The 22,105-nt window shown below is 45.6% G+C and overlaps 1 protein-coding gene across 1 annotated transcript; it reads right to left on the minus strand.

Annotated features, from left to right (window-relative positions):
- Positions 1-3,842: 3,842 nt before the first annotated feature.
- Positions 3,843-16,163, minus strand: IRF4 (interferon regulatory factor 4). Its single transcript, XM_015854500.2, has 9 exons — positions 16,084-16,163; positions 15,012-15,299; positions 14,480-14,666; positions 13,915-14,000; positions 13,212-13,353; positions 11,628-11,735; positions 10,007-10,360; positions 7,246-7,358; positions 3,843-5,685 (listed from the first exon to the last, which is right to left on the minus strand). Exons 2-9 carry the CDS (start codon positions 15,213-15,215, stop codon positions 5,542-5,544), a joined length of 1,338 nt encoding a protein of 445 aa, XP_015709986.1. The 5' UTR covers positions 15,216-15,299; positions 16,084-16,163; the 3' UTR covers positions 3,843-5,541.
- Between the last annotated feature and the right edge of the window lie 5,942 nt (positions 16,164-22,105).

Raw genomic sequence — 22,105 nt, forward strand, 5'->3', positions numbered from 1 at the left:
GCTAAACCTCTTGATCATGTGTGAAAAGAGGAAATGAAAATGAGTTATTGGAGTTGTAGCTAGACTTCACCCATAACTTTGGTTTCTGAAGATATAAAAAACTTGATCTGTAGGAGAAATTTGAAGGGGATACCTACCAAAAATACAGGTCATTGAGCTCTAAAATGAACTTATCTGAATCAAGAAGTTCTAGTCTAGAAGCTGGAAATTCTCAGACTTCACTTGTACAAGAGAATTCTGAACAGCTCTAAGAGGAGCATGAGAAGCAATTCAGTCGCCTCTCTGAGAAAAAAAAAATATAATATGAATGTGGTAGCTAAGGCTGAATTAAGCTGCACACCAGCTTCCCATGGGAAAGCCTTGCATGAATGATTGCCACGATTACATTTTGCTGAGTGTTTCATGGTTCATGGTTTCTGGGGTAAGAATCATAACTGACAAAACTCAAGGACACCTTTTCTCATTATCATATTTTACAAAGCCTAGCCTTCAAAGACAACGATCATTGTGCTTGACACTGTGCAAACAGCAAAAAGCCTTCCCTGCCTTTAGACTGTAGCATTAACACAGACAAAGACAGAAAGAGAACCCAAGAGAGGGACAGAAGCATTAACTAGACCTACATCAAGGTATTTAGCAAGGGACATCATTACGAGTTGGCTGCAACCCTCCAGTAAAGAAGGAAATTTCTTGATGAACACATGCCGAAGCTGGTACCTGTATCAAATCAGGAGGAGAAGATGGAGGATTACATGAGGTACACAGTTCCCAGACAGATAAATTGGATATACCCATGAACAAAGACTAATGCATTTTAAAGACAAAAGTCCAAACACTTTCAAGTTGAACTTAGAACTTAAAAGTGCCTTACCTCTGCCTGTGCTCTGGAGGCATTCCCAGATCAGAAGAGCCATTAGGACAGAGAATATGCAACCCAGAGAACTGAAAAAGTCAGGGCATCCCTCTAACTAACTGCCCAATTCAGATCTAAACATCTTTTCTTGAAAGAAATCAGAAAGTCAGAAAGTAAGGTAGACAACATGGTGAGGATGTGATGAAATGAGTTTGACACACATGTAGATACACACAATACACTAGTACAGCATAGAGGGCTTAGCAAGTGCATTACTGCTGCTAAGGTGCAAGAACCAACTCTAAACTCCTCACCAAGCTGATACGCGCACTTACAGGACATTTTCCTCTGATAGTGATAAGAGGAGTCTCATTGATGCTGGCAGATGAAACTACCTCCCAGGAATATGGTGGACAAATGTTGTCTGTGCTTTATGCAGAAGTCACCTACATCTGTTTTCCCTTTGCTTGAGACAGAATTTGTGTTTAATGTCAGATCTGCTTTTTCAAAGGGAGAAGGAAATGATAGCCTGAGCCTGGAAGACCGATTTCAGAGAAGTGACCAGTGTGCAGCCTGGTCCGCATCAGTAGCACTGTCACTGCCAACAGGCCTGCAAAGGAATGGAAGACAGCCTCACTGTGCCAGCACTGTAGAAAAAATAAACATGCATTTGCAAAATGAAGCCCTGCATTTCATTTTCATTGTTTTCCAGGGCATGGATCTACTCACATTTAAGATCTAAGAGCTGAAAAAGAAATGGACGGGGCTCTACCCGTTCTTGACTATTTCCTTTTCATGAACCACCACCTCATGTGTGGCCATTTGAGCATCAGCATTCAGGTAATATCCCATCAGTACAGAGCAGGCAACCAAATTCAAGTCCATAATCAAGGAAACCTGACCTTTTCCAGTCCCTGTTTGAGCACAGATGATCACCCTACTCTCTAACTCCCTAAGGGGCAAGTTCCCATCTTCCGCAGCAAGCCATCTGATCCAATCCACTGTTTATCTATCTAGAACTCCAGTATAAGAGGCAGACAAAGGAGCTGTTATTCTTGGACACCTCAGCTCCATGCTGATTGTCATTTCAGCACACACAAGCCTCAGAGCACTGTGCATTCCTCAGGCAGTGGGTGTCCACAGCCAGCAGTGCCATGATGAGTGGATGCAGCCACCATATGTGGGTTCAAAACTATCTGGCTATAGGCTTGAAAGGCAAATGTTTGTTGGCTGGTGAATAGCCTGAATACCAGCTCCAATGCAACTGGCTCCAACTCACGGGAATCTTTTGGCATCTTAGAGCCAACGAAACTCTTGTCCAAAGTGCAAACCCTTAGGATTTCTATGAGACACAACAGCTTCTCATCTCTAAGGACCTCAAAGACAGTTTGGTTCCAACCCCTTGCCACAGCCAAGGTTGTCAACTATAAGATCCCATCACCCAGGGCCCCACTCAGCCTGGCCTTGAACTATTCCGAGGCCGGGGATTCAGATTTAAAAACACCCTGCCAGTTTTTCACATCATACCATCCAGATTCAGCTGAATGTAATTTATAGAACTGAATGGGAAATGAGATACTACGATTAATTTCAAGATACCCACCCATTTTTTGTTATTGTGCTCTCTCTCCCTCTGCCTCTCTACACGAATTCACAGACAATGATCTGACAGCGTGCAAGAAAATGCTTCTTTTTCCTGAAAGCTCTCTGCGAAGGTGGTGTTTCCCCACCTCCACGTTGCTGACAAACGCTGATGTAAACAGCACACATATGCCTGTCTGAAAGGCCACGGGGGTTTTCACGTGAATCCTGTGTTTTTTCCACAAACCCCGTTACACCCTATTTCAGCTTAAAATATATCATCTCCTCTTTCTGGTTAACCTACAATCCCGTTAAGGCTCACAGAGTTTACAGTAGCAGGCAAAACCACTGAGCAGAACCAAACTTTGAAGATAAGTACTTCAGTTGCAGAAGTCTGGCACGAAACTCTTTCAAGAAACAGTTTGAGCATTATTAAAATAAGAGAAACCAATATTGAGATAAATCGCGCACTGAAATCGTTAAAAACACCAGCCATGCCTTTGGCTTTGACAGGAGTAAAGCATGTCATTTGTAACACCACTGAAATCATAACAGGAAGGAAGTAGACCTCAGAAACTATAAACAGAAGTTAACAGAAGTAGGAAGTACTTCAAATGTTTTCACGTAGCGACTGCAGAAAGATACTAAAAGGAGAAAATGTTTTCAGGGTTAGTCTTGTTGCCTTTTTCTTCTCTTTTTTTCCCCCCCTCCACTTTATGTATCCATTAGTTATTTTGAACAGCAAAAGATTGTTCCAAAAGTCAAACACAATTTTAAATCCCCCACGTGCAAAATAATCTGTGGTATAAATCAAGAGTTTGATTTCTCTTCTACTCTCGCCGTCCCATCCCTTAGCCTCTCCACTCGCTTACAGTAAGTCCTTCACCTGGATCTGGATGCATGAAAGCTAAGCAAGTTGTGCATGGCCAGGAGTTAGATGGTTTTCTTCTCCTTTCCTCTCCTCAGCTGCTTCTAAATCACTCTTTGAGAGCTCATTCCAAAGCCAAGAATGATAATGTACCTTGATACTCAACAGAAAGATGCTCCCCATCTTCTGACACCTCACAGATAACTTTCCACACTTTTCTCTAAGCTAGTGAGTGTAACAGACTTCTTCGAGACCCTGAATGCCAGTGGATGGATGACAGCTGCCCTGTGAAATTCACCCCAGTGGTTGAGCTCTATTGAGTATACATCTATAGGATGCTGGGCTGAACCAGGGGACGAGCTAATATCCCTCATTTTTCACAAAAGCAAAAATCCTTACCTTTTGACCTTTCCCTGCACTTTTGTCTGAAAATGCAGTTCCCCATAGACTTATCCAGCAGCATCATCCAGGTTAGCAGTGTAGGACTGAGCCCATTAGATTTGCCCCACTACTGAAAGCAACACATACAAATCGAATTGGTAGGGAATAAGGACTTTATTCTAAGACGTGAGCTGAAGCAAATGAGCATATGAAGCAACCGCCACTAGAAAAAAAAAGTGAAAAACATCAGATATTATATTGTATCGTACCAGTTCAGTTTGAACTCAAAAGTCCATTCCAGTAAAATGTATGCACAGACCAAAAGCATATGCAGAAGCTCTGAAGGTCACCTGGAACAGTGCTTTTAATGTCTATGGAAGAGGTCTCCCCTATGAAAATCTTTAAACCAGGAAAAACACCTCAGGTAACAAAGTAAAAATGATCCATTAGTTCTGCCTGGCACTGTGGAGCAGGAAGGGGATAACATATCCCAAGAAAGTATGCATCTTTAAGATGTATAAGTTAGAAGTCCCTAGAAAACAAGTCTGCTGCCAGACTAAGTACCATTCATTTCTTCCTCATTTAGAAACTCATTTAGAAGTACATACATTAACCACACGGAGGTCATACTCTGGAGCTGAAGCAGCATGATCACACAACCTGATCTCCAGTGTGACAGTGAGAAGGTTTTAGTACCACACAGACTCAACAAACCCCTTCCCTTCACCTATGTAATGGCACTCCAGCACACAAGGCTGCAAACTGCATGAAGTCATACTTCTGTGAAGGTTTCAAAACAAACATTAAAACAAGCCTTCCCTTGGCTGTCTTAGTTTGGGAGGCCAAGTTCTGCTCTCCTCAGTCTCTCCCTTCATGTTCATTTCAGTACCAATGGAAGGAAGCTGTAAGTACACACCAACAGCAGAGCTCAGCTCAATACAAGCCAGAAGTGGTGATCACTTCAGCTTGCCTCCTGTGTGTCACAACGACCAAGGGTAGCAAAACCACTCCCTGTGCCATTTTCAATGCCTGCCAACTTAATTCTAATGCACATGTATATATAATGCATAGTAGTCTGCAATGGTAAGAAAAAAAAAAAAAGTGATTTACTTCTAAATATGTTCTTTGGGACTCTAGAATTATAGTGGTTAATTCACTTAATCCACAGGTAATGTGAGCTAAATGTTCATAACATGGTACCACAAACCAGTCAGCTTAGAAACTACTATCAAGGGGCCTAATCTGATACTAACAGTGGCAGCAAAGTGGCATTGTAAGGGAAAACGTCCATCAGGTATTAAAAAAATATGTCTCTGAAGATTTACATTGTTTTTAAAAAATTCTACATAAGAATATAAGTATCACGCTTATCAGTCTACGTTTAAAAACACTTACATGTATAGCTACTCTCAATAAACCATCTACATTTGCTACCTATCTACAGTAGCTACAGCTTCAAACTGGGAACACCGCAAATTTATGTACCTTCCCTGAGATCGGTAATCCAAAATAAATAGCCCTGCCAATGTAACAGTGTAAACTCTGGATTTAAGTCTTCGGTAAGAATCAGTCCTCACAACACAAGGAAAACAGCAAGCAAACGTAAACAACAATCATTTCGTCAGTTTCGAATCATTCCCAGCAACAGTGGAACTTATGTGAGATGTAGCATCCAAACATTGACGACCCGTCATTTGTATCATACAGTATGGCCATCCCAGTTCACTTTCCTATCATTGAACCTTTGGTCCCCCAGATATATCCGGCTGTGATTTGGATCTCCAAATTGCTATCCAGATCAGCTCCCCCACTCTGCATAATCTTTACAGTGCATTTAGAAACACTTATTCTGAGGATCTCATTCTTGAATAGAGGAATGGCGAATAGATCTGTGATAATCCTCTGGACTAGTCATGAGTTCTGGTAAATCATAGCCTCTCAGAAGATGTCCACTGTTTTGTTGCGCAAAGTAATACAGCTGCCTGGCAAACATGGGTTCAACCTTAAGAACAGACAAAATGTTAATCAGAAGTATGACAAAATCTCATATTCCCCATGTTAGTCATTTACAGCATTTTAAAACTAAACAAACAAACAAAAAGGGCAGGACAAAACACTTCTGCTTACCAGAATGGGAAAATAATATCTGTGTTTTCACTGATCTCTCCTCTAAGATAGCACTTGCCTGTTCTGCTGACAAATGTTTCGCTAATTGCACACACACTTTATTTGCTCAGTCTTCATCTAGAGGAGTGCCTTATCAGTGACACAGATGATGTACTTGCAATTGCACCCACGTATGAGAGCAATGTGACATACAACATGTCTGTGACCACTTTATGTGTTTAAATGCATACCCAGAACTTTGCAAGTCTTATCTTCGTTCTCAAGAACTTTGAGGTCTTAAATTGAAATGTTCAGATATGCTTAGGTATGCCACAGAATAAACTACCTCTTAAATTAGACTTCAACCTAATTGCAAGGTTACTCTTAACTTCTTTTCCTTTAAGCTCTGTTGAGGAACCACTTCAGCCACTGCCCATCACCAAGAGGGATGTATATGACTTAACACTGCCTTCACTTCTATTTGCTTAGAAACCAATTTCTCTCGACAGGCCTCAGGGCACCGGCTGCAAATATTTATGTTGCACACTATGCACCAGTACCTAAAGCAATTCTTCACTGCAGCTGGGCTCTTCTCTACAACCCCTACACAATAAGACAGAGGCACTATTTGGGTGGAAGCATACACTTGTAGCAGGTCCCACCTGCAGAAAGGGACAGAGCCAGCAGGGAACCCTGCCATAGAGCAGTTCCATGAGCTGGGACAACCTGTTCAACTTCTCAGGCTGAGGAAAAACCAATAAGGCCCAAGCAAATGTTGATTTGGGTCCTGTGTTACCCTGGGGCTTTTGAAAAATTAAAACAGACACCAGCTTTCTACCCAATGAAGCAATGAGTTATACCCTAGCGTGTGGATTGTCACCTCTCATGTGGTTTTATGGGCCAATACAGTCAATTTAGAAAGTACCTGGTCTCAGTCTCTGTCAGCACCCTCTCTCAGATAGAATCCTGAAACACTAGCTTTGAATGTGTGTGAACTGTGGTCAGCCAGCTTGCGAGCTTGCCAGCTACCCTAACACAGGAGCTGCACAGGCAGTTCCTGCATCACACCAAAGGCTGAGGTCTCTGGGATGCAGGCTGGGCCTCTGGAGCAACTTCAGGTGAAAGTACCGTGTCCTGCACTGGCCTGGCAGCCCAAGGTTTTGCACCAGTAATGACAACACTGCCCAGCTCTTCTAGGGTACCTTTTAGGTCCAGACAGGCTTTGTAAAAGAGATTTGTGATGACAAATGCTTTACAGAGGGGGTAACTGGGTTCTTTGATCTACTGAGGGCCACTAGTCTTGGCAGATCTGGGAACTCAATCTCAGACCCAATGGTGCTGCATTATCATGAAATTGCCATCTCCCTCACATCCTATGTGAGGTAGAAGTTTGACTGGCAGATTCATATCCTCCAAGGAATATGTTTCATTTAGCAAAAGAAGAAGTCCTACTTACATGGGCTGTAATTAGTTTTCGCTGCCTCTGTGGATCTGGAAATTCCTCCCCAAAGCACAGAGCAACCTGGTACCTTGGGAGTGGACGTCCATGATGAGCAAAGGCTTGAAGCTCTGGGAAGAGAGAAAGAGCTGTTAAGAAAGTCTCTGTGGATGGCTGAACTCCAAATGGAGGACCCTGGAACACAGTGAGAGAAGGTAAAGTAACTCCTGGGAGAGGATGAGAGAAGTCAGGAGAAAGACCAGAGGCAAGGAGAAGAAACAGAGTCTGGAGACTTTTCTGCAGACTGGGGAAGCTGGTGATAACATTGCCATTTTCCTGTTTGCCTTGCCTTGTAAATCATTTCATATGCACAAACCAGGATGTCTTCCATTAAGCATTTTCATTTGGCCTTGTCAGAAAGACCTCATGGAGCAGATGCCTGACCCACTCAAGAGCACATCTAAAGTATCACTGAAACCAGTGGCTTTGTAGAGCCAAAGTACTGCAAGGCACAAACTCAGACTCACCTAGAAGACTTCACCATGAAGTCACTGCCACCAATTCTTCTAGAGGGGGAAAGGAAGGTATGGGGAGATGAAGAACCTTATCTCAGCCCTGCACCAAAACTGGCAAAAAAAGACCGTGTCTTCTGTGTCCCTATACTCTCTTCACTAACCCACACCTTGCACTTAGAAAAAGCCAAATTATATCATTACACCAACAATCAAAGTGTTCCCAGTAACAGATAGGTGTGGCAGCTTTTATGAGAGAGACCAAAATCACTGCTTTGTGTTTTAGGGAATGTATTTCCTTCCACAGCATAGAAAATTGCATCTAATACAAAATTCTCCTTCAAGTCTTCATTATGTGAAGTATCACTACATAATTGATTGATTTAGAGTTCCTTTTAATTTACAGCTTTCTTTATGCTTTCTGAAGAAAAGCTGCAAAGGCAATTAAAGTTAAAAACCCATGTCTTAAGGACGAAGCACTCCCTGCTATACAGGGGAATGAGAGTCTTTGAACTTGATATGACAATTGCATCTTTTCTTATAATATATACCTGCTGCTTCTACTCTAACTTTCAGCTTTTCAGACCAAAGTATGAGTTCAGCAGCTGATATAACAGTTCCCCAGTTAGACATAATGATCTTACTGGGAGGTTCCTTTTGCCAAGCCAGTCCTCCTGCAGCTACCATCTACCATGCTTCCAATTCCCTTTTTGGATCCTCCCACTTACTGCCCACCCTAGTTTACTGTATTTACTATGCAGTGCTCCCCAGAGGCCATCCACCCACTTTCTGAGTTACTGCTATTGTAGGACTCTCATGGCAAGCAGCAGTTTGCACTGCAGGATCCAGCTTCTCAACAGGATCCTAACAGTTGCAGTTCTTAGTTCTGCTTCTGCCCCTTTCTTTGCTGTCCAGTACTTCCTCTCCTGGCAGAGGTCTCCTATGTCTCTTCCCAAGGAAGGCTGAATTTCCTAATAAAGGAAAGCTCAAACTTGCTTGCAGTCTGGGACCCTGACATTTTCAATTGACTTGCAGATTTGGTGTGTCCATGATAAGTCAGTAATAAACCTAGCTGACAATCAACACATGCAAAAGTTTATTTTGCACACACCGCAGACTATGGCTACAACCACATCCTTGGGCTTGCATGGGCTTTAGTGCATAAGTAATTTAGTAGGGGGGGGAAAGTAGCTATTGTTTTAGCTTCTCTTTGGGGTCAGGCTTCTAAAAAGAGAGGTACTGTCAACTGTTTGGACAAACCCAGAATACATCTAAAAAACCTTCTGAGAAAAGGGAAAGGGATTTCCAAAACCATCATCACCGGCAGAATTGAGTCTTTAAATTAGCATGTGATTGAAGCTCAAGCCAATGCCCTAACCTCAAATTCCCCTTTCTAACTGTCAGTTTTCATATCCATGAGATTTCTTTCATTAGATGCATTTTTTGCTTGTCCATTTTGCTAGGATGATGCAGCAACCCTGGAACATTATGTGTGCTACAACTGCTGGTTTAGGTTTTGGGGGTTTAAAAACAGATTGCAAAACATTATTCCTCTAAGAGACTCATGCTGCACTGATGCCTTGTTCTAATGGGAGATGTGTAAACTGCCTGGCTGCCATGTCATACACCTCAAACCAGGGGCTGCATGCACTCCCACTGCCCAAGCTGTCCTCTGATGTTCAGGCATGGCCTGGCTTCCAGTTTCTCTGGGTGGGCACCTTTACATGCTCAAAAGGGCTGCAATACAAGGCCATACTCTGTGAGGTGTAAGAAAAAAGTCCAGTCCCAAATGTACCACTGGCCCCATCAATTTGTGCTGGACCCAGATAGAAAAGAAAGCCATCTGCTGGAATCCATGCCAGTACTGGAATGTTCTGAGACAGATGCCAGGCTCTCTCTGGGTCAGGCTGAGAGTAGGATGACCACAGATCACAGTGCTGCTCTGGACTTATCAAAGCAGATCCAAGGCCAGAATCCACCTCCCTCTGCCACCCAACATTTGGGAAAACCATTTTATTAGGTTCCTCCCTATGCTTCACAAAGTGATGTGTGGTTTTGCTGTCACTCCTACCCATTTGTGCAGGGACACTGACTGTGCACAGAGCAGAACTAGATAAGATTGCTCAAAGGCAACTGCTCCCTGGCTGTATTTCTCTGGCAGAAGCAGAGACGGGCTATTGCAATCATAAAAAGAGCACTCCCGTAAAACATGGAGAGTGACTGAGTTACCTTTTCAGAAATAATACCAAAGCCACAGAGGGATTCACCTGCTAAAAACTGCTGAGTATCAAAGAGCTTGCATGTCTGATCCCGCTCCAACTTGTTGGGTCGGTCACTGCAGAGAGCCAGAGGCCCATCCCAGTAGATTCTACTTTGACAAAGTCTCTTAGCATAGAGGCCATCAGGTGCCATCCACAGTATTACTCCTCGCTCCAAGTGGCTCAGCAGCTTTTCTATATTCTTCCTCTGGCCGTTATCCTCTGGATAAGGGAAGATGACTTGTTCCAGGCTGCTGACCTCATAACTTTGGCCCTGGGATATCCTACAGCCTTCAGGACTAGAAGTTGTCACCTCCTTTACCAGTATCTCACGGTAATATAAGCAGATGTGGAGCCGACAATCTACAAGAAGAAAGATGAAAAGGATGATTATGGTATATTCGCACAAATATGTTATGATTTAAACTTGTGTTAAGGCCAAGTGACATACGTGCATGAGATTTCTGAGCCTCTGTGCCATGGGCGGTCATCACCACCCAAAAGACATTAGCAAAAACCTTAAAAAAAGCATGGGATACAGTAATATTAATGGTCTCTAATTATATTAAGAGGGCTTCTCATGTGAGAATTTGGTAGGAACTAATGTCCAGCAAACTTCACATTTCTTTTTAAGCAGGGAAAGCCAGCATAAAAAAAAACCAAAAAACAGTTGTTCATCACATTTTCCAAGCTCCAGTCACAATTAAACATAATGGCTCAGTAGACTTCCTCAGATATAATCAAGAAGTACCTCTATTTCTCCAAGGATTTTACATAACAGGGACTTCTGCACAGGAGACCTGCAAACCTGCATTTGGCTGCTTGAGTAGAAGCAGCTACTGGTGCCAGGTCTGCACAGCTATACCTGAATTCCCAAATCTACCTTTCAAATGACAGTTTGGTCAGCTTGGCACTCAGCTGGCACTGAATATATGTGTATACATACATAAGTATACACACATATGCCCATATAAATATACACACATCGATTCAGAAGACTCAAGAAACCTGCTGAGCATCCTGCTGTAGGTTTATCCGCTATTTCTGTGACAAGCATATTCCTGCACCCTTTCCCAGAGTTATTCATACTGCCCCTGGCAGCTACATGTCTGCAGATCTGGCTGACTGAAACCATTCCCTTCTACTTTCCCAAATGTCTTCAGGTACCACAAATAATGAAACAGAGCCAAGCCAGGTGGCATTAGCAGGAGCACAGCAAGGTGCCACAGGGCTCCTCTCAGATAAAAACTGAGCTAAACATCACTGACCATCAGTATCTTCAGACACCCTTGGGGGTTAATCAACACTACCTGGCATTAAAACCAAGAGCCAGAAAAGCTTTCCACCTACTCAGCCCACTGCCCCTAGGTCCCCTGGAGTTCAGGCTACAAGTGCTTCAATATCCTAGCAAATCAAGGGGCTTAAGCCCATGCAACAGATTCATTCCCTAAAAGAGATAACTTCTTTTCTGTTTTTTTGTTTGTTTTTTTCATGCAACAGATTCATTCCCTAAAAGAGATAACTTTTTTTTTTTTTCCCCCCCATCAGAAAGGAGAAACAACCAGGGCAAGTCAAAAGTAGAAGTCTCTTGTAGGGATCCCCAGAAGCCCCAAGGGGCTGCAGGCCTTACCTGACAGGGCGAGGGCTTCACCAGACCTTATGCTTGGTTCAATCGGGATGCCAGGAGTCTGGGACTCAGGAGGGGCACAAGCATAAAAGGTTCCTGTCACCTGACAACCTGTTTCACAAACAAAAGTCAGTGACAGCTACCTGAATCCTAAGAGAAATGTTAGGGCAGAGGTCAAAGACAAGCAAAACTGAGTTTTTCTGGGCCCCACAAACTCTCTCTCCCTCTCCTTTACTTTCCCATTATTCAAATATGTTTACATATTCAGTATAAGGAATTCTACTTAAGACGGGTATAATAATAAAGCTGGAATCAGCACTGGTTTAGAAGTAGCAAAAAAAGCCCTGTTCAGCAGGAGACTACCGGAATTGTATTACCAGGTCTACTATTAGCTGAAAAAATACCTATCAGTACTCAAATTATCACATAAGCAATTGGTATTTTCCTCTGTTTCTTAACATCAGTAAAGGTCCCGTTGTGATGAAGCAAGCGTTCTTCCCAGCAGCAGGACCCACCACAACCAGGAGCTGGAGTGAGGCATATGCAAAGCACCGCGCCTCCTGACAAGTCCTAGAGCTCAGTGACACACCCAGGACAAGCCACCAACAACTGTCACCAACATCAGCAAAGTATCCCAATGTGCATCCAACCGCTGCATGAGATGTACTGCAGGACACTGTACTTGCAGCAAACAGGCCTATAAGCAAGTAGCTCAGCTAAAAGCAAACAGTTCTTGATAATTCCAGTTGCACTGCATTGAGCATTTTGTCTTCAGCAGACCCAGAGAATAAAAACTCTATTTTTCTGCACAAAAAAACACCCAGAGAAGTGTCCTCTGAACACTCAGTATCTGCTCTCCCAAGTCTCTCCTTGCTGCCCATCCCACTGCATCACCTCCTCCTCACGAAGCAAATGCCCCTCTACTTGAGGTGAGTTGTTCTGCAAGTGCCTATGACACACAGTTCCCTTTCTCTTATGTTTTTTTAGACTTTAGTGTTGCCAATTTTGCCCATGTCAGACGGGCTGAAATTAGAACATTGTTAAGGTCCCTTCAAAGCTAAACCATTCAATGACTCTGCGCAGTGCTTGGAAATCTATGATTATACTGGGCTCAAACTATAAGATCTCTTGGGAAGAGAATGTCTCTTTATTCCACTTCTTCTGTGCCAGCCCCAAGAAATGCTCAACCTATGACAAGTCATCTCATAGAAAAAGTAATAACTTCAGCTGCCCTCTTGGGAGAATAACACCATTCTAACCCACAAGGCTGGAGGGAAAAAATCTTGCTCATGTGTGCTTCAGAAGTCCCAAAATCAGAAATCATAGCTAAGGAACACATATTCCCATCTGGGGCTGGGAGGTTGGATCCCTTCTTATTGCTCAGGGCTTTCAAGATAGCTTGGGACTCTTGAGGGTTGGTTTGTGAGCAGAGATCTAAGGTCTGCATAGTCAGGACTGGGGTGAATGAGGTCCACCAGTGAAAGTTGTGAATAGCTAAGGTGAACCCTGCAGTTCTTGTGGGTGGCCACTTGTCCTCTTCTTTGATCAGCCTCAACCACCAGCCCTGGATGGAACAGACCCTCTTACCATTTTCACAGCCAGGCCCTTGCCAGTGATGACCGCGAGCTGCGAAGGGGACGCTGGCACATGGGTAGGGGATATCGGGATGCGGTTGTTCCGGGGCAAATTCTCTCCAGTTGCGTTCATGGGGCACCATGTAGTTGGGTACCTATTCAATGTAATGAGATATTCTTTTACCTGGTAGCTGTCAGAACTGATGCTGTGTGTCACATCAGCTTTCAGCTCCATGGCATTATTTGCCTTGACAAAGCTCACGGAGGTCTAAGCACTGCCCAGCCTACATGCATGGCACTTCGCCACCACCACCAATGGGACTTTCAAATGAACTTCTCCACCACTGGTGTAAATAACAAGCTGGGTGGAATAACAAAAGGCAGTCAAAGCATCGCTGGTAAATGTCTACTTGGAATAGCAATGCTTCATCGGGTGCTTACATTCTGGCTCCAAGAGGATGGCAGTGCAATAATATCTATCGCCAAACAGAAGAGAGCAATTACTCAGGGATAAACAGCACCAAAGGAAATCAAATGCCCTGTGGCCTCATATGACATTAGAAAAGTTGCTTCCCAATTTCTGTTTTCATAATAAAATGTTTTTTGTTCTTTCCAGAAAGAACTCGAGAGCTATGCCAGCAAGAAAGGACACGCTGCAGAGTACAGAGCCACTCCTGCCCAGGGCACAAGCACCGAATGCACAATCAATGTCATACCTGGGATGGTAGTGAGGTGTAAGGAGACGGGATTGGGAAGGGATGGTTCATCAATGGCTGCTCCTCCATGCTGTTCTGTTTCGCACCTATGTTCACCAGAGGGATGGAAATAAATGGCGTCAAGCGCATCTGAGGACAGCCTGTCCTCAGGACTACATGCTCTGTAGCACCCACCAGGGGAGGACACCCCACACACCCTGGAAGGCTAAAAGCCCTCAGGTGTCCTCTAATACCCCACTGTATCCCTGCCTTTGGGGCCCTGTCTGCTATGGGATTGCTTGCAGATACTGGCTGCTAGCAGTCACAGATTGGGCATCCCCAGCCCAGTGGCTGCACAGCTCAGAGCACTTCTGCTCCTCCCTGTATTCAAAACCTACCTCGAGAAAGCTATTTTTTTTTCCCCAGGGTGTTTTTGCCTGTCAGTCAGAATGAGACATATTTGACCTCTGTGCTTGGGCTCCTACACCTGCAAAGACTGCATGGCTATTCCATGCTTCAGTCCTCGTGTGCTTACAGTGAGACAGACATTCACACTCTGTTACATGGGGAATTTGAGATGTTTTACCTTTTTTAGCTCCTTCTGGCACTATTCTGTACACTTTATAGGGATCTGAGATGTCCAACTGGCTTCTCTCCACCAGCTCTTCAAAGTCGTTGCTCTTGTTCAAAGCACACCTCAATCTGGTCTTCCAGGTAGGGGGATCTGGTTTATCAATGCCCTCTCTGAACTTCCCTTTAAAAAGAGCCCAAGCCTGGAAACATTTCATGGAATCAAAAGAGCAAGAGAGAAAAAAATATATATATATATAAAGAAGAAGAAAAAAACCCTCAGTCAATCAACTATAAGGTACACATTCACAATGCTAGAAACACCATATATGCCCATGCCCACATGTGCATGAATTTACTCCCTACAGCATAGCTGAGTGGGCATTCTGGTGATGAGTTGACAGTCGGACTAAATGACCTTAGGGGTCTTTTCCAACTTTAATGATTCTATAGGTTTGGGAAAAGAAAAAAAAGCAGCAGGGCAAGGCAGGAAAACAGCTCAGCGGACACAAGGAAAGGAGAAAGAGTGAGCAGCCCTACTGCCGTACCTTGAAGAGGGCAGCATCCTCTTCACGGTTGTAGTCTTGCTTGCCAGCATGCTTCCAGGGGATGCGGAAGATGCTCTTCTCATCATTCTCCCACACCAGCCCCGGGTACTTGCCGCTGTCTATCTGGTCGATCAGCCACTGGCGGAGCTTCCCGTTTCCGCAGCTCACCGAGTTCATCCCGCACTCTCCTGGCTCCAAGTTCATGCCACTCGTAACAGGGGATCAGGGTTGGCGGCGCGTTGCTGAGCCCACCACACCACACGTGGCTGAGCACCAGCTCCGTGGGGGCTGCGGGAGGTAAAGGGTAACCTAAGGGTCAAAGGATGCTAAGAGCACCTAGGAAAGACAGCACAGAGCTCCGGCAGCCCCCCCACTCCAGGCAGCCCCCCACATCGTGGGCTTTGACATAGGTCTCCCTGCCCCAGTGATGCTGTTCTGCATGAGCACACACGGGTGGTTGAGATGCTCAGCGTGAATGACTTCAGGCATAACCTCCTGTCCCGCCCTGAGTTCCACTAGATCTTTTTAACCAAAAAGTAACAAAAATAAAATGTAAAAAAAAATAAAAATCAGGAAGCACATTTGCTACGCAAGGGCAGACCCACACAAATCGGAGGGCTTCACACAAGTTTACGACTCATGTGGCTCTTCTCTGAGCTACTTTGCACTGGAAAAGGTGCTTTCACAGCCTCCCTTAAGCAAGGCGCATCCGAGCACGCGATATCCCACATAAAACCACGCTCAGCTGCTCCCAAAAGAGTAACGCTCAGAGCTCTGCAAAGTTAGCCGGCACCGAGTGCCCCTCTGCTCCAAAGCTCGGCGGCTCCCCTAAATACAGCCTTCGCCTCCGCACTCGGGCAACATGCGCTGCCCCCGTTAAAGTACCGCAGTGGGAGCCGCGCATCCCCGCATCCCTCACGCCCCGCACACCAAACCCGGTCCGCGCATCCCTCCCCGGCTGGTGCTCACGGGGAACCTCGAGCAAAGCCCCCAGCAGCGCTCCCCCCTCCAGCGCAGACCGAGCTCGGGTTCCCCCGTCGGGGCACGGCTCCCTGCTCCCGGTGCCGCTTACCGGACGCCGGAGCGGGCACAGCCGTGCGGCTGCTCTCCGTCGGATGCAGCGCGACTGGGCCGGCGGCCCCGGGAAGTTTCTTTATATGATGGAGGGAGCCGGGCCCGGGAGGGGGGGGGAGGCGGGCCCCCGCTCGGAGGTGGAGCCGGCAGAGGGGAGCGGGGACTTCGCGAGCTGGAAAACATCTGAGGCAGTGACACATGCCCATTGCTGGTAAACATACGCTGCGGGGCGGGGGGGAGCGGCACGGCGCCCTCTGCGCGTCCGCGCGTGTTATTTTTTAATCGATGCAGACACACACGTAGACATAAATAGCGCGGGGAAACTCCTACCTGCGCTCGCCGGGCTGGCTTTACTGTAACAGAGCCGGGCAGCGACACCCACCAGAAACGGCCCAGACGGCGCCGCGGGGACCGGCGGCTCCCACCCCCCCAACCCACCGCTGCCCGCACCCCGACTGAGCCCAGCTCAGACAGCGCGGGGTGGAAGCAAGGACCGAGCCGGGTCTGGATCCGTGGGACACCCCAGCGTGGCTTCTCCCCCACGAGACCGCTTCGTGATCCCATCATGACCCCTTCTTGACCCCATCATTTCCCCTTCTTGAGCTGTTCCTGGGCCCGGGGAGGTGGGTGACCCACTTGCCAGCCACCCGAAGGAGCTGGATGTCAAAAAGTGCGAGGTTCGAGCTGTCGTGGAGGTCTCTCAGTTCGTTCGGGTTTCTGACACGTGTTTCGTGCCGCTACACTTTCTTGTTGTTGTTCTGTTGTAACGTTTCCAACACATCCACATCCTTTCTGCTGTAACGTATCAGATGAAAGCCCAGCCATCGCGCCTTGCGCTGGCAGCAGGGCATGCGTGGGGCTTAGGATATTAATTGCAAATCTTCAACGCCATCTTCTGAAATTTAAATGTAATTATCGCCACGTTTTGAGGGGGAAGTGAGAAGCACAGCCATTTTTAGGTATTGGGTTTATAGCACACCATCCTCTAGAAAAAGAACTGGCAGCTCCCACCAAATCTTTGCAGTCACGAGTTAATGAACCGTCGAAGCACTGGAACATCTCTTTGAGATTGGAGGGGACAGCCGCCATAAAGCAGGACAAGCAACCATGGCTTTATCAGGAGGCTGGATACTATCAGGTTGGATATTAGGAATAATTTCTTCTCCAAAAGAGAGGTGAGGCACTGGAACAGGCTGCCCTGGGAGGTGGTGGAGTCACCATCCCAGGAAGTATTTAAGGAAAGGGTAGTACTTAGGGACATGTTTTAGTGGGCAATATTGGTGACGGGTTGGCAGTTGGACTAAGTGTTTTTAGAGATCTTTTCCAACCCTAATGATTCCATGATTCTAAGGCATCTGTAAGGCTTCCTAAAAAATCCATAGTTTGATTCCAAGGTGCAAAACTGGCCACCAGCTGTAATTTCATTAAGTACAAAACCATCCTGAAATATATCCCTACAAAATAAAGGCTCCTTGTGCCTTCTATTGCAGTTTTTTAAGACAGAAAAAAATTGGCTACTGTGAAACATGCAGATTTGATCTGCATTCGATCAAACCCCTCACAAAAAAATAAAGACAGTATATATACATACATATATATCTATATATATGCACAGCTGGGTGGTTGGTTGCTGTCTTTATGCAAAAAGAACTGTATTAGAAAACCATGTGCAGTTGCCCAAATCTTAGAGTAGATGCTAAAGCCAGACTCCCAAGTACACACTTAGCTTTACAAAGAAGTCTTCCTACGAGTGAGACGTGATAATGTCATTAGTTTTGCCGACTTCGTTGCTGAGGGTTTCTGGAAATCAGCCATTTAGATGGCCAAAAAAAAAAATCAGGACCACCATTTCAGACTGCAAAGTAGAAAACTCTGATCAATAACGCAACTGTGTTATCTGCATCAGAAGCTGCAGCAGCACACCAGGAGGCTGCCCGTGCCCCAGCCTTTTGGTGTACGTTGAGATGGTTTCTCCCTCACTGGTCTTGCTCCTGATCTGAACATTCAGAGCACTTCACAGCCTCTTTGCTGCTTTTTCTAGTGATTTCAACACCACCTCGAGCACCTAACCCTACAAACTCTGCCCTAAAGCCTCAGTGTCTACATGGAAGTTTTCTCAGTGTCAAATGAAGTCGTCTTGTGAAACGCTCTTGCTGCTGTTTAACCACTGCACTCACCACCAGGCCCCTGGTTTCACACTCTGAAGGTCACACTGACTAAAGGCATGCCAGGAAAAGTGACTGTTTCTTCTCAACAGCCACTCGCTGATGCCCAGTGCATAGAAAGCTGGCTTCTGCTTTCACCAAAACCCTCTGAAGTTCCAGCTGACTCACGTGGGAATTGCACTCAGAGCAGAACAACCAGAGATGAGCTCAGAGCAGCCATGGAGCCGGGGCTCTTAGGAAGCGCTGATCTCTAAGGTGCATGTGTTAAAGCTCCTGCAACCTGATGCTCCTCAAACTTGGGTGACCCTTCAGAAGGGTTGTCCTTGCTGCTTCCCCTGGGGCAAGGCCAGCCGGCCTCTCCATAGAGGCATGTGATCTGCCCGTCTGACCATATGTCAGGGCCCTGCTGGGAATGTGGTGGAGGCAACGCGTCACGCAGCAGGGCCCTGTGAGGATTGCCACCGTTCAGGGGCTCTCCCCACTCTGGAGACCGTGAAATCCCCTTCATGAAGAAGAGGAACCTAACCAGGGCTCGCCTTGCTCCCGCTCACTGAGAGTGCCACACTGGTCACACCTCACCAGCACTGGTGATGGCGTGCTGTGAGGGCAGGGGAGGCTGTGCCACTGGGAACCATCTTATGGACCTGGATGGAGACAGCGGGCAGCTGGGCCCTGCTTTCCTTCCTGCCTTGTGGCTCTGCATGGCCTCAGGTGCAGCTGTGCAAGCCCCTTTGGGCCTGGAAGCAGTCCCACAGCAACTGGGCTGTCCCAATGGGTACAAACATGGAGACTGAGTTGGAGGGATCTTCAGGGACCCAGCTAGTAATGGTGCTGAAGCACCTCAGCGAACGCATTTTCAGAAGTGGATTAAGCCCTCAAAAGTGGCTTTGAGAAGCCCACAGATGCTAAATTTACATCTTTGTTTGCCCCATGATCCCTTTCCTGAGATCAGGGTTTTGAAGGGCTTCATGCCTCATTGTTGGAACTAGTTTCCAGTGAGTGCCTTCTTCCCTCAGAAGTCCTCACACATCCCCATTTCTGGTGCAATGCCCTCCACCACCCAAAGAAGGAGTACAGTTCAGACCCATAGTAGCATCAGTGACTCACTGTAAGCACTGTTCTTCAGCAACTGAAACATCGGTGCGTTACCAGTGTTATTCTCATCCTAAACTGAAAACACAGCACCACACCAGCTACAAGGAGGAAAACTAACTCTATTCCTTCTAAAACCAGGACACAAGCATTCTCCTCTCATTTTGGGAGGATATCTGTAGTTCCTCCATTTCAAACAGTGACTTTCTGGAGCAGTGTTGCTCTATCATGCGTCTTCCATATTAGTAATTAAACAGTCATTTTAGGATATCAGCATACAGCCATGTCTTTGTGATTTTCAACAGAAAAGTCTCACGTTCTACTTGTGATTATTTTTGGTGAATTTGGTGTACATTTTTTTTCCTTTTTATGTACTTCCCCTCTGCTTCATAGACAAGAATACTTCATGCTGCCTTTTGTATGGCTGCCTTTATGTCTCCATGCCCCAGCTCCTGTCTGCTACTAAACCAGCTTTGCATCGTGCATCACAATACCTGAAGCAACTGTGCTGTGCAGAGGGAAGCTTGGCATGCTCACTCGCTGACACAGGACACTCGGTTCACCAAGATAAGGACACTGCTCATAAACCCTGCGTTGATGCCTTCCCCCATCAACCCACAGCAAAGCTTTTGTTGGACTTCCCACTGGGCCTTGTGGGTGAGCATGAGACAAATGGCAAGTGCCCTGAGAGAGTGCAAGAAAACAGCATAGGAAGAAAAAAGAAAAGAAATTTGCCTTTGGGAAACCGAAGGAGTGAAGATGAGTATGAAAAATATGAACTGCATAGTGCTTCAGCATTCAGACTGGTGTAATCATCTTGAGCCACACAGCATTAACTTTTCCTGCACAAAACTAAACAGAGGTGAGGGATTTGCTCTTGTGATGCTCTAAACTTCAGTATTTCATAAGGGAGCAAAAACCTTGGGTTTTGCGTGTGTCTGTGTGTGTGTGCACGTGTGTGTGCCTGTGTTTTGTAGGATACTAATAACAACGCCTGTATTGCTAAAAAGTATTTCTTGAAAGGTCGCTCTGCACTGCTTGAGAAACCATGAGGCAGCTCCGTGTCACTACCTATTCACCAACAATCACAGCAAGTCAAGATGAAGGTATCTGACAATCCTGCAGTCACCTTTGTGTTGGATACATGAAGCCAGTGATTCCTCCAAGCTGAGGAAATGAAAACATGAATAAGCAGCGTCACTAATCATATCGTCCAGCATTATGAACAAAAGCAATAACAAGAGGGGTTTTTGCTGACTGAAGTAAGAAACTGGAGTAAGCGTGTGCCAAGGTTGGATTCGTAGTGCAATGGTTTAGTCTAGAGCAATGTATTTTTCCTATTCTCTTTTTCTGTGTTGGCTCTGTTTCTGAATACAGTGTCATCATGGAAAGGCTTAGGTTGGAAGGGAACTTAAAGCCCACTCAATCTCAACCCCATGCCCTGGGCAGGGCTGCCCCACACCAGCTCAGGCTGCCCAGGGCCCCATTCATCCTGGCCTTGGGTGCCTCTAGGGGTGGAGCATCACAGCTTCTCTGGGCAGCTGTGCCAGTGTCTCACCACTCTTTGAGTAGAAAAATTTCTTCCTAACCTCTAACCTAAATTTCCTCTTTTTTAGTTTAAAGCCATTTCCCCTCATCCTGTCACTATCAGCCCATATAAAAAGTCAGTCCCCCACCTGCTTGAAAGCTCAACTGTGCTACAGGCACAGTTAAACCAAGCTGGTCATGGCATCTCAAAAGAGTGAAGGAGCAGAACTGCTCCAGAGACAGTACCCAATCTAAATACTCTTTATTGCAATGAAGAGCAAGTTAAAGGCTGAGTTGATTCCTTTGGAAACAAAACAAAAGAAAATGCAGTCCTAGGGATGGGAGGCTGCTTGTTTGGCCACATCAGGTATTTTTGCTTTAACTGAGCTTTGCATATCAGCATACAGCAAGTATTGTATTTGGGCTTGCTTGTATCTAACTTCAAATACAGTTCATTTGCTGGGTTCAAATGATCATCTTGGTTCTGTACATTCTGGGTTTGAGGTTCCACTTCAAAGAAGATGGTATGCAAGGAGTTCAATTAAATCAGAAAATGACTTGGGGAGGGTAGAGATCTGTACAGCGGAGGAATACAAGATGCTGAAAGCTAAACACAGAACATTAAGAAACCCACAAGATCTATATTACTTAAGTATTGACCATTACGTTCCCACTACCTACTACAAATTGCAATTAAAAATAAAATTGTCTGGGTTTTCTGTCCATGTGTGTGGAAGTATCTTTGAGAACAGCAATGCAAAGCAGGAATTTAAATGACAGAGAAAAGGACTTAATGCAGGGAGCTTTGTGAAGTTTCACTTAAAACACAGATGCAGCTGCCACTGGCATTTCCCTGCTTTAAAGAAACTGGAAGAGTTGGCTCTTGTCCATGACCCTTCTGGCATGGAAGTCCCTCAAGGCACATACAGCACTTTGGAAGGAGATATTTCAGGGGCTGTAGGTATAGCATGCCCTGTACAATGTGAAACATGGCTTTGTTTCATTCTACCTTGATTAGTGAGCGGTAAGTTCTCAGCATAGACATACGGAGCAGATGCTGATGAACTGCAGGTGGCTGAGAAAAAGTGGTGTTGGTGGCCTCACAGTCTGAGTTACCTTCTTCTTTTTGATAAAGCAGAACTCACAGCCCCAAAGGAAAAAATATGAAGTGAACTTATTTAAAGGAGAATCCCACTTTTTAATTGCTTTTCCTTAAGCAGCAGCACAACTTGCCTG

This window comes from Coturnix japonica, chromosome 2 (assembly GCF_001577835.2).
Source record: "Coturnix japonica isolate 7356 chromosome 2, Coturnix japonica 2.1, whole genome shotgun sequence".
Classification (NCBI taxonomy): Eukaryota; Metazoa; Chordata; class Aves; order Galliformes; family Phasianidae; genus Coturnix; species Coturnix japonica.

Coding starts and splice junctions, on each gene's coding strand:
- IRF4 (XM_015854500.2), bottom strand. CDS start 15,215: ATGAACTTGGAGCCAGGAGAGTGCGGGATGAACTCGGTGAGCTGCGGA. Junction 10,361..11,627: donor TGAAGCCCTCGCCCTGTCAG/GTAAGGCCTGCA, acceptor TTCTTCTTGTAG/ATTGTCGGCTCCACATCTGC. Junction 7,359..10,006: donor TACTCAGCAGTTTTTAGCAG/GTGAATCCCTCT, acceptor CTCTCTTCCCAG/AGCTTCAAGCCTTTGCTCAT.